Source organism: Sorex araneus, chromosome 1 (genome assembly GCF_027595985.1).
Source record: "Sorex araneus isolate mSorAra2 chromosome 1, mSorAra2.pri, whole genome shotgun sequence".
Classification (NCBI taxonomy): Eukaryota; Metazoa; Chordata; class Mammalia; order Eulipotyphla; family Soricidae; genus Sorex; species Sorex araneus.
This window is the reverse complement of record NC_073302.1, coordinates 368,337,181-368,353,419: the sequence shown is the minus strand read 5'-3', so window position 1 is coordinate 368,353,419 and position 16,239 is coordinate 368,337,181. Positions and strand designations below refer to the sequence as shown.

Here is a 16,239-nt window from a genome sequence, read left to right as displayed (position 1 = left end):
AGAGAATTCCATCAAGATTTTCTAGAGACAATAAGTACAATTGCAAATTTTAATCTATCTTTATACAATTTGTGGGAGCCTCCCAAGTAGTGCGCAGGGGGTGCAGTGGCCACTCCCAGCAATATTCAGCCAACCAATCTGGTAATTTTATGGCTTTGGGCCTCACAATGCAGTGTCCCCAGAAGTGCGCAGGGGCCATGGGGTGCAGGAGAGTGAACTCTGAAGCCCTAAGTATACAAATTTTCTATGTGATATAGTGTATACTGGACACCTTATCCTAGATCTTTTTCTAAAAATCAGAGCAACCTAAACCAATTTATTAAATATGTTGATACTTACCTTCACAAAATCCTGCTTGACACTAGGGGCACATCATCTCTGTCCTCTAGAGACACTACCTCACATTCAAGTTGAAGGATGAAAGCAAGCACTGCTATCTGAATTTTCCTATGCTTCTAGAGTCACAACCAATGGCAACAAGTTCATCTTCTTTCAGAGGTTCACTAAAGGACCTGCCAGCCTCCTCATCCCTAGCCCTTTGTGTAAAACATAAAGTTAGGAATGAGATGTCATTGCCCTAAGCAATGACATCTTCGGACTTCAAAGGGCAAAGCTCTCGATGGCTCAACTCACCTAAGTCTTCCTCTTTTATTTTCTTCCTCCAATCATGACTTTTGCAAGTGTTTTATGATGACATTTTTAATGAGTAAAATAATCTGGAAAAAACATTTTTTTCAGTTTTTATTTCAATAAAACAAAAGTTAACACTACTGTATAAAGTATTGCACATGGAGAACATTTACACAAATATACAAAACTTCAAAAAACTAAACTCCAGTTTATTTCCGTAACCTAAAAAAAAATGTAGAGAGCACATAAAAAATATCCAAAGTCATAGTTTATTCTTTAGGAATGTAAACTCTAGGATTACAATTAGAAACAAAGTATATTTACTATGAAAAGATGAGTACCACTACATGATTAGAAGATAGGAAATATATAGCAAACTCCACATAAGACAAAGCAATGGTATGTGAAATAGCATTTTGTATTTATCAGTGGAAACTATATCAAGAAACAGGTACTATTGAACTGTACTACTAGAAAAGCACAAAAAGATCTTCCAAAATGCTCAGTGCTAGTCTAGAGATAGATACAAGTTACAAAGTACAGAAGACAAAGAATTTATGTTCACTGATGACAAATTTAACAATATTTAACATTAATGTAAGTAATTCAAAGTACTAAGTATCAATTTACTAAGCAACAAATCTAAAATTACAAATTCATGCTAACTAAAGAACTAAACATTTTTGTTTTCCCAAGATTGGGGAAATACTATTACACATTAATTTCTATATACAATGCTTATTTAAGTACCCTCAAATTGCTCTTGTTTTTAAATGGTCTTTTAAAAAATATTTTTAGTAATCGCATTTAACATATCTATTTCCTTAGTATATTCTTCCCTTTGTTAAAGTGTAGATATATTGTGCTTATGGACTTAAATGTTAAAGAGCCTTAATTTCAGTATTTGCTTAAAATTGTGTCAAAGTACATTTTTGCTCTATAATTTAACACTTTTTTTCTCCCAAAATAGGCAAATCCCCTAAAGTGGCTTTATTTTAAATCTATCTTGATTTAAAAATATATTTTCTGTTCATTCAATGGACTGGAGCGATAGCACAGCGGGTAGAGTGTTTGCCTTGCACATAGCTGACCTGGGTTTGATACCTTTGTCCCTCTTGGAGGGCCCCGCAAGCTACCAAGAGTATCCTGCCTGCACAGCAGAGCCTGGCAAGCTACCCGTGGTGTATTCGATATGCCAAAAACAGTAACAACAATTCTCACAATGGAGATGTACTGGTGCCCGCTCGAGCAAATTGATGAACAACGGGAAGATAGTGCTAAGACAGTGTTCATTCAATATTTTGTTCTTAAATGAACAAAGTATGCTGAGTACTTACTTCCTTTGTGATGGAAAAGCACAATGAAAATTTCAAAAAAAATTCTGCATTATTTAAGAATTGAGAATTCCTACTTATACATCTATAACACTGTCTTAAAAGAGTTCATAATGGTTGGTAAGCCAGGAATTTCAAGGAGTTCACTGCCTTATGTCCTATGAAACACCCTCGCAAGTCAATTTTCTCTCCCCTTTTGGACTTCAAAGGGCAAACACTGGAACCCAGCTTTATTCTAGCAATAATAGCTTATCATCTGACATACTGATAATAGATGACAAGATGGTCACATCAACATTTTCTGGAATCTGACTTCCAAAAGTCATTGTATCTTTCAAATTTGTAAAGGTAAGTGGGAAGAGAATATTAAAGACAACTGCAATTGCATAACCATAATCAATAAAATCTAAAATAGCTTATAAAAATTTTCATGGCTAATTCTTGAAATAATGGCCAAAGTGGTATAAAAGAATCTTTCTGTAACATAACTTATAATTCAGAAAATCAACTGTAGCCCAGTTTCAGAATTGCTCCCCTAAGAAACCCTTCAGAGATTTTAAAAGGATGATACTCTTATAGATTTGATGTGCAATGCATAAAGGGTGGTGACCCTTTTGGACTTAAAATTACAGGCATTGACAGCTCTGATTCAGTTTACAAAATAATTTGTAATGGAATCAAATTTCTATTTTCAAAAGAAAAAATACAAAATCTTAGATTTTCACTGTAAAAGTATATGAAAATCGTTAAAAATCTAGAAATAGCCAAGCATCAATGTTATTAAAATTGATTAGCTGCTAAAGACAGAGGTTATAACAATCTAGTATCTAATGTATTTGATCTTGGGTGGTGGAAGCACTGAGAAATTTAAATATTAATATAAATGATTTATTCGCACATTTTCTGTCTTCTCCAACCTTAACAAGCATAAAAATTGCTTGAGAATCTTGTTCAAATGCAAATTCCGATTCAATAAATCTGCCTGAGTCCAAAATTGCTTGTCATTTGATGGCAATGCCACTGAGTGGTCACTGGATCTCATAAATGGCAAAGATCAAGATGTGTCATCATGTATTGTCATTATATTTTAATATTTACCACTAAAATATGAACTCTTGTTGCCAGCTAGTGTTTTGTCAAACCTTTTCTACAGGATTTTCTAATCAGATCACCTTACTTAAAATATGAATCCTTTAAATAAGTTAAGTCTTTTAATATTGTTAGTAACTATGCCTTGGGGAAAATTCTTTATTAAAGAATTACAAAAAGACAGTAAGAAATTCACAGTGATGTTTTACAAATAGTTTCAGTTGTGCACAGGATTTCTATTAAATTAACAGAACATTGACTTTTACTGGTTGCCTTAGGTGGCTTTTTTATTAATCACAATTTGTGCCAATAAACCCTGTAATATTACTGGAAGTAAACAAATCAAATTTATTTATGTTAAAAACATATCATTATATTCAGGGGTAATGAATAAAAATTTTTGTGCTCTTTGAGAAAATTGATTTAAAATGGAAGGGGGGCTTGGGGTGCTGGATGTATAGCTTAGAGGTCGAGCACGTGCTCTGCATGTCTGCAGCCCTAGAGGGACGGATCCCCAGCAGCTGGTACCCACCACTGCCTGATCAAAACAAACAGCAGGCAAAGCAGTCACGGGCAAAACTGCATTCCACATGTAAGTACTTTTGCACTATTCCAGACATACACATTTTTCACATACGTGAGCTCTAAGCATGTACAAGAGGACAAGAAGCATTTTCAGTGTGATTATAGAGATGGTGAATTAAACAAAACAAAACAAAAAATGTGTCCTAACAGTTGGGGAGCTCTGCTGGCCTTTCTCCCAGCTGACGTACTGTGCTTTCTCATTCATATTCTGATATGAATTAAATTCTAGAATTAAAAATACTAGATTCTCAGACTAGCTGTAATGTCCACCAACTAGCAAGCGTCAGAGTTTAATATCTCTTAGAGGTCAAAGTTCTGTACAGCTACATTCAAATTTGTTTAGTGAGATTGCCCTTGGTATCTTTCACTTGGGGCAACTACATAATTTTTCTATCATAATAAAAACATTAAAAACTGGCCTATTTAGGGACTGGAGTGATAAAACAGGCCTATTCACCAAACAAGAAACCCACTTGATTTTTTTCCATGTTTCACAATTTTAAATTTAAGAACACGATCATAAACAAACAACATTGGCTAGTTTACAAATGACTCTTGTCCACATCTTTACTATCATAACTTTTACCTAGATAAAAGTTAATCAAATTTCCTTCATTTGCAGACATACAATTCAACATTATATAGTTGACACTGGAGCCTTGAGAGCTGCTGAAGCTTTACAATGATTTTCAGGAACTCTTCAATGATGTGTATTCTGAATTACAGAAAGCCAAACTAACTAGGATTTCCAAAGCCCAGCAGCAAAGTAAGTCAGTTTTATGGCCTATTACATCTTAAGGATTAAAAGGGATTTTTTGCTTGCCAAATCCAGGTCAAACAGTTCAAAGCAACATACCTAAGTACAATCTGATTTTTCATATCAATGATTAGTCTAGGTACTGGGTTAGGAGAAACTTTCCAGCATCTATAGAAACTCTTTTAACCTTAAAGATGATATGGTGATAAACACTTTTATCAGGCACTTTCTATACACATCATTTTAGTTTTCCAGGTGCCTATTTTTCAGCCTGGCTTGAAAAACTGCCAACTGCAAAATTCTTGAAGTTGTACCTCTGTCTCATCATTTAAAAAACAGTTCCCATACATGGAGATTCCCTTTTTTACTTGGAAGACCAAACATATAACTACCAAAATAGCAGTGTTTGGGGTTCTGGGTTTTCTTCTTCTCCTCCTTCTTTTTCTAAATATCACAACCTTACATGATATTTAACCCATCTGATCAGACAATCCATCAAAATGCATTATTATACTGACAATCTTAGGGCAACACAATGACAAGAAAAAATGAAAAGACTGAGTCAAGGGGGGAAGAGGGTAGTAACACTTAAGAAATTAGAAAACCATATTTTAACTGCAACCTAGATATTATTTCCTTCGTCAAGTCCAGGTAGCCTTCAGCTCTTAAGACATCAGGGCTCCTGTCAGAAACAGGGATCAAAACCCTGAGCACTTTTATACAAAGAAGCAAAGTTGTAGTTCCAGAGGCTCTGATTAGGAGAGAATCAATTACAAATTAATCTGTGGACAGAGTAATGCTAATACTAGGAGGTCTCTGATGACCTGATGGATGTTTCATTGAAAGTTCAGTCCTTTCTGAAACGTAAATAAGTTTTTCTTCTTGGAGACTACAAGCGGAAAACCTATTGGCATCTGTCCCAACCCCACAGCCAACGGTAGGTGATGGGTTGTGTGGGACAGCAACACCACTGACTTGTTCAAAGGATTTGCTAAACACAGTCGCGGCAGTCTTAGCCAAACCGTGGCTACTAGGTTTAGGCAGGGACTGGCTGGTTGTCAGGGTAAGTCTCTTCAAAGAGAGAAGCTCAAGATTCTCACTTTGGGCTCTCTGGGTCTGTTTTCGAGCAAAATGATCTTTGCAAAACTCCCCTGCAGTCTCTTTTTCTTTTCCTCCAGTTTTGCTTCCTCCTGACCGCCTCTGAGTCTTTCCTACACTTGTCTTGTTACTAGAATTGTGACTACTGTTTGATAAACCCGACTGGCTGGTACTAGACGCAGCCCTGGAATAAAATCCCTCGTCAACTTCAGATATCTCCATCAGTTCTTCTTGACCTGTTAATTCTGTATTTCCTAAACAAAGAAATAACAAAGATTAATTAACATTAAAATTTTTAAGCAATTTTGTTCAATGATTAAAACCAAATCACTTATACTTAAGTAAATTAAAATTTGATGTAATTACATAAAGCAGCAGATTATAGAACAGAGCCAAAATTAAAACATTCTATAAAATGCAAACATAGTTCATTGGAACTAAATGTTAATTTAGAGTGCATTAAACCAAAGCATGCCATAAACCACATCCCATTGTGATTTTAGAAAGAGTTCTCTTACTTTTCATGCATAAGATCAGAAATAATTAGGAAAAATACCACCTAGAAAAACTAGGGGCAAACTCTCCCTTAGTAGCAAAACAGTATAAATTCCAAGTTCTTACCAAGAACTTTTAAAAAAATGGTACTAAGAGATGTTAAAGATTTTTTTTAAAGATTGCATTTTGCGTTCTAGATTATTTTACTAAGATTAAAAAAATGGACAATAAATTTCAAACTTGTTAAATGCTTATATATCAAAGATGACAAAAATACAGAATGGGAAAATAACCTTAGCTCTCAAAACACAAGCAAAAAATTATTTTAAAAGCAATTTTCTGCCTCAGTCTTCATAACAATTTATTCACAGATGACATAAGTATGACCATTCAAAGAGCATTAGAAGTCATTGAGAAACTGTGGTGCATAATTCATGCATTTTGATTATTAGATGACATGCAAAATTTGTGTGACTGTGCAACTGTTGCTTCAAACATGCAGCAGTGGCCCTCTGCCATGAGATACCTTGGGGTGCAGCTATAAAGTGCTCTGCTAAAACTGCACTCTGCCAGGTGAGTTTATTCCATCCTCCATCATTTTTCTTACAGATTTTTGCCTCCTGATCTCTGGCAAGCCTTTGCTCTCAGTTCTAGGATCTGTGGCTTCCTGCACACCCTGTATATGCTGAGCATCAATCTCTCCTAGTGCTCTGCCTTTTTCCCCATTCCCGGTTCTCTCTCCGGCCACATTTGTGACACTAATCTCAGGAATGACAAGGATGCCCAATTCAGTAGTATCATTATTGTTGTCAGGTTGCTCTAGAATTGAAGATGATAAGACAAAATGATGGCTGAAAACAAAACAAAACAAAAATGCGAAACAAGAAAAACAAAAGATCCAAAACAAATATTGGATGACTGAATGTTATGAATTAAACCAAACATTTCCTGAATTGCAATTTTCATACATTACAATACTCTTGACAGTACTAGACAGTCATGTACTTGAATTTTAAATGACAATGAAGAAACTCACAGAGTATCAGTTGATATCCTGCTCCCTCCCCATACATATTTGACATGAATTCTGAAGCAATTCTTAAAATAAAACCAAACAGAATTCCTGTTGTTTTGAGGATGCTGTTGTGACCACATGAATTTATGTGAAGCCTCAAGCAAATTTCTAAGGATGGAGGGCCCAAACTCTAGCTCTTCTCAACTTGAGAAACCAAGCCATGCCATCCTTTGTACACATAACATTCTATTTTTAATTAAATTGTGTTGAGCCATCTTAATAAACCATGATATTAGAACAAAGTTTATTACTTCATAAAACCATGGCTAGTAATGCTACAGGTAGTTCTGTTTCATACACTATCTTAAATTAGTAAATATTAATGTAATATGTTATAACTAAACAATCTATTCCTACAGACTCAGTGATTCCACAAATTTCCATTTGCAACAGTTCTTCCTTTTTTGGCCCTGGAAAAAATAAATATGGAAAAACAAATTATCTGTTGGCTTTTCTTTTGAAAATGGCCATTGTAAAAGAAACAAAGGAATGAACTGCCTAACTAGTTAATACTTGTAGTCATTTTATTCTGTGTCTTAAGTCACAAAGGCATAATTTTATTTAAAGCTGTCAAGGAAATATCTGCGGAAAACAGGAAAACATAACATGACTATATCATGAGTCAGTAATGAAACTTAAAGTTCAAAACAACAAAAGACTATGTAAACAGCATATACACAGCTTTACAAACACGCAATTTCAAACGTTTTTCATAGTTAGATTATCAGGCTCTCACTAATGATGCCTAGGAAACAGCAACACTCCCATGAGCCTCAGACTCTGCAGAGCATTGCTATCACCGCTGCCTGCTTTCACCTTAAACGTCTCACTCAATTAGTATATGGTATGATCCAGGCACTGGGATTTTCAAAAGTTCCCAGATAACTAACATGCAAGTTTGAGAACTACTGTTTAATTTTAATTCTTTCCAATTTAAAAAGCTTAAAAGTTATAGCTGCCATGGGTATTCCAAACCCAGAAGCAATATTCACTTCTGGATATCTCAAATCTTCATGTGATCCTGGCTGGTAAGGATTATTTAACTGGAATTATTTGGTGCTCTATAAGATTTAGATGAAATGACAAATTTCTTTCCTAGACAGACATGTTGGACACGTACCATGGTGCTTCTCGGGGCTTGATAACAAAGGGTTTATAAAGTCCCAACCAAGATACTATCCATTGCTAATAGCTGTCTTTCAAGTGAGGGTAAATAAAATCTTACTGAAGCAAACGCCAGAGGCCACTGCAACTGAGTAAAACCAGGATGGCACTTTCATGACAGCAACATCTGACCACTTAACATTCTGGAAGCAGCTTGTGCAAAAGATAAACTGTGAAATGATTCAGACATAACAAAACCAAGGAACATTAAGATTTAACAAAACTTTGAAAGATAAACATAGGTAGCCTAATTCAATAGAAAACAATAACACATTTGAAAAACACTACATAGGTTTTTTTTGAGAACTTTCACATTCATTATCCAATTATGTACCAAAACAATGAGTTGGTGAATCTCTGAAACAGGCAATTTGGTTTCCATTTACATGAAAGGAAACTGAAGTCCAAAGTAAGCTACACAGCCATCCCCAGAGAGGGAGCTAAAAGGGCAAAATTTTTCATTTCAAATGTCCATTCTTAACAAACAATAAATTCTAACTCTTCAATTCTTTAGTCGGTTTGAGTTAAATATCCTCTAATATCCTCAAATTAGGATTGCTTGGTAATAAGGATTTGTAATTTCAGGGGGAAAACACTTTTAAAATTATAAGAAAATGATTACAGAAAAGCAGCACCAGATAATGTATTGCTTATCACCATGCTTACTGAGATAGTGGTAAAGATCCATAGATCAAGAAGCAACGACATTTTAAAATTCTGACATTATAAATGGCAAGTAGAAAAATAAAATTATGCTTTCCAGAGTACAACTTCTGTACTGATTCATGTATGTTAGCACTTAAAAATGACCCAAAAGGAAAGGTTTCAAAAGGATTATTCAATTCATCAAAAGCATGCAATTCTGTGCAGAGCTAGAGATAACAATAAACATAATTCTCCAGAAAGTTGAGAGTAAAGAGAAATGTTTACTCTGAAGGTTTGGAGAAAGATGCAAACTATATTTTTTTGTTGCATGATCTTGTACTCTATCATCTTCCCAACTTCTTCCCTTGAATGGCTCTGTTGACCCAATAATGCATTATTTGGGACCTTCAATGCTCCTCCCAAATAGTTACAGTGTTCATCTTTTTTACTTTTAAGGAAAACAAACAAAAATACCCCTCAAAATCACAGGTTTTATTTGTTTTGGGTTTGGGGTCACACCTGGCTCTGCTGGGGGCTATTTTGGCTCATTGCTCATGGGTTATTTTCACTAATCCCAGCAATGAACCTAGGGTTCCCTCATGCAAAGCATGTAATCAGTCATCTACCAGGCCCAATTTCCTTCTTTCACCTCTTTTCTCAGAGATTTCCCTCTGTGAAGCCTTCCTGGATCATCCCATAGTTTTAATATTCCCATGCATACCCTCATGCCTACATTATATCTTAGCATTAACCACTCACTAGTCTACAATCATTTATTTTGACTATTAGATATCTGTACTCCCTCTAGACCAAGGTTTTTCGTTGGTCACTGTTATACACATATACTTAAGAAAGTTGCTCAAGTAAATATTTACTGCAAATAGTAAATATTTGTTTGATGGGTTGAATGAATTTCCTTTAATGTGAAATTATTAGAATAAGTAAAAGTAAAAAATATGTAGAAAGAGGAAAGGATAAGGTCAAATGTTTAACTTCCTTTTAAGTACATACATTTTAAGAATTTTTAAATAGCAGAAAAAAAGCAAAGAAGCAGCCCTTTTTTGTTTATTTTGGGAAAGTGAAGTAGCAGCCTCTTAAATGTAACTTAGAAAAAGATGAGTAATGTCAAAAAAGGTTTTGTTTTAAACCATAGTTCCGTATTATGCTATCCATAGGGCAATAAACATAATTCAGGAGGAATTTAATCTTCTTAAAGAATTGTATAGGTCTTTAGAAAAGTCTTTTTAAAAGTCCAGAACTTAAAAACCTATGCAAAAGGTGTCTGCTCTGCATCCACATAACATGCTACTCACACAGGATTTCAAACTAAGAGATCAAAAAAAGATCCAAAGAGAAATGTTTTAGAATAGTTTATTTGTATAACCTCTATAAATAGATAACCCCTCCACATACAAAAACGAGGGTTAATAAAAAGTATTTTTAGTAGACATTTCCAAATTTGTTCTCAAAGGCACTCAAATTTCTCCCTACAAAATTTCTCGAGGCTTTGAGGTGGGGAAAAGAGTGAACAGATTGCAAGTATCTTTAAAACATCATAAAAATCTGGGATTTCTCTCAAGTGTAATTTTATGATCACAAATATCCATTATGTCATTCATATTTTTTATGCAATTTTGGTGTCACACATATAAGCATAGGAGGCCTATTTTCAAAAAACATTGTCTTAGCATTAGCTTTTATTTTTTTAAATAAAAATATTTTAGAAGTTGATCTAGCTTCTAAAAGTGGTATTTTTAATAAAGGAATAATCTTCTAATTCATATTATCTAATTTATAACTCTATATTCACACTACTTTATGAGCTTTATAAAGATATTTGGTTATGACACCAAACATTTAGAAACTCATTTGCAAAATAAGCTAAAGCTTGAAAAATAAGTTTAACTGTACCTTAAATATCTGCATAATTTTTAGCATTATAAAAATAATTCGAGTAAACATCAAAAGACAAATTGCAAAGTTTTAATAATTTAAATATAAAATTTCTGAATAAATTCTTACCCTTTATTAATTTTATTTGTGTAATTTATTCAATTTAATGAAAAAATACTATACACATATTCATTAAACCATTCACTGCAGCATTATTTATAATAGCAAATAGATATAAATTATTTAACATAGTATAGAATGGATAAGTAAAAAATTGGTAAGATATTAAGTTAATGTGGTTTTATGTAGCATTAAAATAATTAGGTTTATTGGTAAATGTTTTCCAAAGCTAGCAAAGTGTAGATAAAATATCAAAAAAATTATAAAGAGGATAAAACTATGGAAAAGATACACATATGGGAAAACTAAAATGATAACTCTGTAAATATTGTACTCCCTACCCAGTTTACTATCATTATTACATAAATTATTTGGGGGGACAACCCAAGTGGTGTTCATTTCACTTGAGAGTCATTTCCAGTGATACTGGCTACCCAGTCTGGAGGTTTCAACGTGAGGGTCTGAGGATGTATTGACAGTCAAGCTCTGCTGTGCTCAGGATACTAGGGCCATCCTGGTGGGGCTTGGGGGCATCAGGGCCACACACCAAGGTGGTGAGGGGTCACATGGTGCTGGGGATCAAAGCTGAATGGGCCCGAATACTTAACACTTTTCTGTCTGATACTACATTCAAAACTAAACATATTATCTTAAATCTATACAATTAAAAAAGGTATAGTTTCATAAATGAGTAATTAAACACAGGATCAATTGAATAGCAAGCCACCTAATTAAAAATATAAAAAACCACAATCTCTGTGTAGCTAATGAAACAAATTCTTTTTTTAAATGGTTTTGGGACCATGTCCAGTGGTGTCAGGTGTTGACCTCTGATGGTGCCAGGAGACCCCAAGTTTCCAGGGAACCTGTGCCTCCAGCATACAAAGCATGGACACTTGCCTGTTGGGCCATCTCCCGAGCCCCATAAATAGTTTAAAGTTAATGATCAGCCTTTATGCTGTCCTCTATTGTGTTACCAAATACCTTTCACTTATCTCATTATACACTAAGGAAAAGAATGGTGGGAGTAATAAGGAACTTAAAACTCACTAAATAAGACTTTTTACTAGATATCTAATTGACCAAAAAAAAAAAAGCATTCATTATTTGCAATCATAACTTAACTAGGGAACCTTTATAAAAGGAAGGAATGATATTTTGACTTTTAAAAGAGACGAGGAAAGCTGGTTAGACTCTCCAAGTCTAAAAAACAAATTTTTAAAAAAGTAAAAGAGTGAATTATGGTAGTGACTGTAGGGAGAAAGAATGAAAAAAGACAAGAAAAACCAGTATAGATCATACAACAGAATCTTGAAGTAGCAAAGAATCATTCAGGGATTTCAGATAAACTCCTTCATATGAAATGGCAATGTTGAAGAGTGCATTAGAGGTAACTTTTGTAAAGAAATACACTTATGTTTTAGATAACATTTATAGTTTTTCAAGGAAAATAAACCCTAAAAACTAAATTTTCAGTACTGGTTTTAAAAATTAAAAGATTTTGTTTTTCACTTTGTTTTCATCTTACTTTCCTCAATAGAATTTTCATTTTGACTCTTTTTGTAGTTATAGTATACTTTCTTATTTAATCCTATTTGATAGTCATCCTATGATATTTCTCTTACTGCATTTTACCCTTTTTCACTTTCACTAAATTCCTTTCAGCCCTCAATCTATAGATGGTGACTAGAAAGTCTAGGTTTAAAAAATATACACTAAGTGAAACACAGTATGCCTAAAAGAATTAAGTGTATAAATAAAACCCATTAATTCTAAAAACATGACCCTTAAAATCCCAAGTAGCAATTCTACATTGTAATTTTATCTTCCAACATATGTAATAACACAAAAATGATGAAGTCATTAAAGATTCCAAGGTTTATTGTAGGGATAACATTGGTTTGTCCTTTTTGCCTTGCCACAGGGAGCTTAGGTTTATTGGGTTACTCCCATCACTGGGCTCCCATTCCTCTGTGTTTATTTGTAACTTCTTTGTGCTCTGCTTCCCAATGGGTCAATCACCTTTATCTCCTAACCAGACTCTGTTAACTTGTAAATATTGCTATTCTCTTTTCCTTAAGTCCTTTCATAGTTAATTCAGAGCAATGTCCTTTTTGTATAGACACAAGAAGACAGTTAATGCTTTTGAAACTTGGGAGTTAATTGACTCTGAATGATATTCACACTTGGGCACCTGTTTTCTTGACTTAAGCCTCAGTTGCCCTTACTTCCTAGCACCCCAAATGCAGGGTCCAGACAAGGGACTGGATGGACAAGGGGCAAGCTATGAGCTACCCTGGCATCACAATGGGCCAGGCCAAAATGCCATAATACTAACTATAAGTTAAGAGCATGGTCATGGACAAATTCTGTCATGATTCAAAAAGTAACAACTGGATTAGGACCCTGCTAGGGTTAGAAAAGACTGATCTGGCCTGGGCACTGTAGTCTGAGATCTATAGCCAGTTGTCCCCAGGAGAGCCCCTCTACAAAGCTTAATGTATCTCTTACTGTGTCCATACAAAAAAACTAATATTAAGAAGTAGAATTATGATATAAGCTATTGCAGCTATTGCACTAAGGAAAGGAGAACCCTTAAGTGGCATTTTGCCCTTGAGCTGATCCCCTGGCTGCAGGCAGTCAGGAAAGGCTTTCATATGTTGATTGTGCTACCCAGGAGGCGGGAGATGGGGAGAGACTGAGAGAGACCAGGGCTCTGGGAGTGCAAGTCAGAGATGAGAGAGAATAGCTAGGGAGACAGGAGGAGACAGGAATGAGGGGCTTCATGAGATTGGGGAAATGGAATAAACAGCAAAGGATCACCAACCAGCCTGGCCCTTGTTTCCTCCTTCAGCGGCCCATGGAATTGGCTGTCCTGGGTGGGGAAGCGGCACATGACCCCTGAATGCAGGCGGTGAGAGAGAACCATGGGGTTCCCGGTCTCTTGATGATTACACAGTTTATACACCAGGTTTGAAATGTAGGAAAACACAGTATCAAGTTATTTCATGAAAATTAAACATTAAAATAAATCAATAGGATGTGGGTAAGATCAGGCAAATATACCATTGGATTTTAAATATGTCTCTCAAAAACAATACCTTAGTTGAAAGCAACCTTCTTTTGAAAAATCATCCTATTTGGTTGATATGAGTTCACTCTATCTGGTCAAATACAAGGCCTCTCAGGTACAGGAGTTGTGTTACAAGTTGGGGAGGATGTGGGAAGAACGTGATTAGAGGCTTTACGGAAACCTTATGTACTTCCCACTCAGGTTTGCTGTGAATCTAGAACTGTTCTAAAAAGTCAAGCCTAATTTCTAAAAAAGTCAAATACAATTCTAAAAACATGGAATTGTTATTCAACAATCTTAAAGATATGAAAATGTTAAAACTAAAGAAAAATTTTAGCTTCCAAAATGAGTATTTCCCATTAAAACAGAAGTGAATTCTGTGGGGAACTTAAAGAAAAGAATGACAAACTGGTGAATCTTCAGAGAATCCTGAAATACTTTCTAGAAGTGTTCAACAGAAAGTAAAGGTGGGTCAAAAGTGTTCACAACTGGGGCCAGAGCTATAGCACAGCGGGTAGGGTGTTTGAACTGCACGTGGCCAACCTAGGTTCGATTCCTGGCATCCCATATGGTCCCCTGAGCACCGCCAGGAGTAATTCCTGAGTGCAGAGCCAGGAGTAACCCCTGAGCATCACCGGGTGTGACCCAAAAAGCAAAAAAAAAAGAAAGAAAGAAAAAGGTATGTGTGTCCTACTGCTAAGGTTTCCACGATAAATGCAAGAAAAGTTGTCTTTGCCCTTTCCATCTGATTGTACAGCACTGATCATATGGAAGAATACAAGCAGAAAAACAATGACTGCACCTCAGAGACCAGACAGTAAGAGCAAAATTGTTCCAGAGAAGCATCTAAAATAACTCAGTTTTTAAAATAAATATTGAATGTAATCAAAGTAAAGAGAAAGTAAAATGAAAATTATGAGCTACACAGGCGGGGGGGTGGGGGTGAGGGTGGGAGGGGAGGTATACTGGGGTTCTTGGTGGTGGAATATGTGTACTGGTGAAGGGATGGGTGTTCAATCATTATATAACTGAGACTTAAGCCTGAATACTTTGTAACTTTCCACATGGCGATTCAATTAAATAAACAAACAAACAAACAAATAAATAAATAAATAAATAAATGGGCCACGATCCCAGAGGCACACAAACCAATCTCAGAATGCAGCGGCTGCTGGCAGAAATACTCCTGGACTGTGAACTAAGCTACAGTCCCATGCAGCCCTGGGAGGGAAAGGGTTTTTGTCCCTTGGCCTTTTCCCCTTTGCAGCAGCATGGCAACCACCACCTTTCAGAGTCTATTAGACAGAGAGGTAGGAGTTGCAGTGATGGGGCACTCAGGAAATTTCATGATGGGGGGGGAGGCGGAACCGGCCTGTTCCCTGCCCAGATGAGACCCCGAGCAGCTGCCCACGAATGACTCCTTTGCTCCTGAATAGCCATGATCCCAGAGGCACACAAACCAATCTCGGAACACAGCGGCTACTGGCAGAAATACCTCTGGACTTAATTACTAAAATACCAGAATTCCAAAACCTGCAAAGCCGACATCATATGCTCTTCATTATCAGCAATAGAAAAAAAATTATCTAATGATAACTTTTTGGCAGGTCTGATTGTTGGGGGAAAATTCCAAATAATAATAATAATGTGTTTTCTGTTAAAAACTGAATGTAATCAAAGTAAAAAGAGAGTAAAGTGAAAATTGTCTGTCACACAGGCAGGGTGAGGGGTGGGATGGGGGGCATACTGGGGTTCTTGGTGGTGGAACATGTGCACTGGTGAAGGAATGGGTGTTTGATCATTGTATGACTGAGACTTAAATCTGAAAGCTTTGTAATTGTTCTCAGGGTGATTCAATAAAAATAAACAAATAAATAAAAATACTGTGTGGACTAGTTACTATGAAAGTAATTGAGATTCTTCTGCTGCAAGGGGAAAGAATACATGTCATTGCTGCAACTTAATATTTTTGTTTGCATACTAAATAACTATTAAGACCCAATGCAAACAAATGCATATGTTCAAATGGCTCAATTATCCACATTGCTTAATGATAAAAAAAATTGGATGAAGGAAGAGTGAAAAACTTAAATTCTGCTTGCTTACAAAATGAAGATTTTATTCTTTTCCCTCTTCTCAGATAGATTGGGGAAACGGAAGATTAAGGAGAGGTCATAAATAGAGCCAAAAAGACGGGGAAAAAAAAGGGATGAGACCTAAAGAAAGAAAGAAAAAAAGACAGTATTTTCTTCTTTCACATCACTGACAGTAGCAAAGAAAG

General features: G+C 35.5%; 1 protein-coding gene across 3 annotated transcripts in view; it reads right to left on the bottom strand.

The window, feature by feature from the left end:
• Nucleotides 1-734: 734 nt before the first annotated feature.
• Nucleotides 735-16,239, bottom strand: part of HYCC1 (hyccin PI4KA lipid kinase complex subunit 1) — a 75,626-nt gene continuing 60,121 nt past the window's right edge. For 2 of the 3 annotated variants that reach the window (XM_004604087.2, XM_055139435.1), the window contains exon 11: nucleotides 735-5,747. In XM_004604087.2, coding sequence (XP_004604144.1) covers nucleotides 5,173-5,747 — 575 coding nt within the window. In that variant the 3' untranslated portion in view covers nucleotides 735-5,172. Of the gene's footprint in view, nucleotides 5,748-6,514; nucleotides 6,808-16,239 lie in introns of all 3 variants that reach the window. The other variant, XM_055139443.1, reaches the window with a different exon arrangement.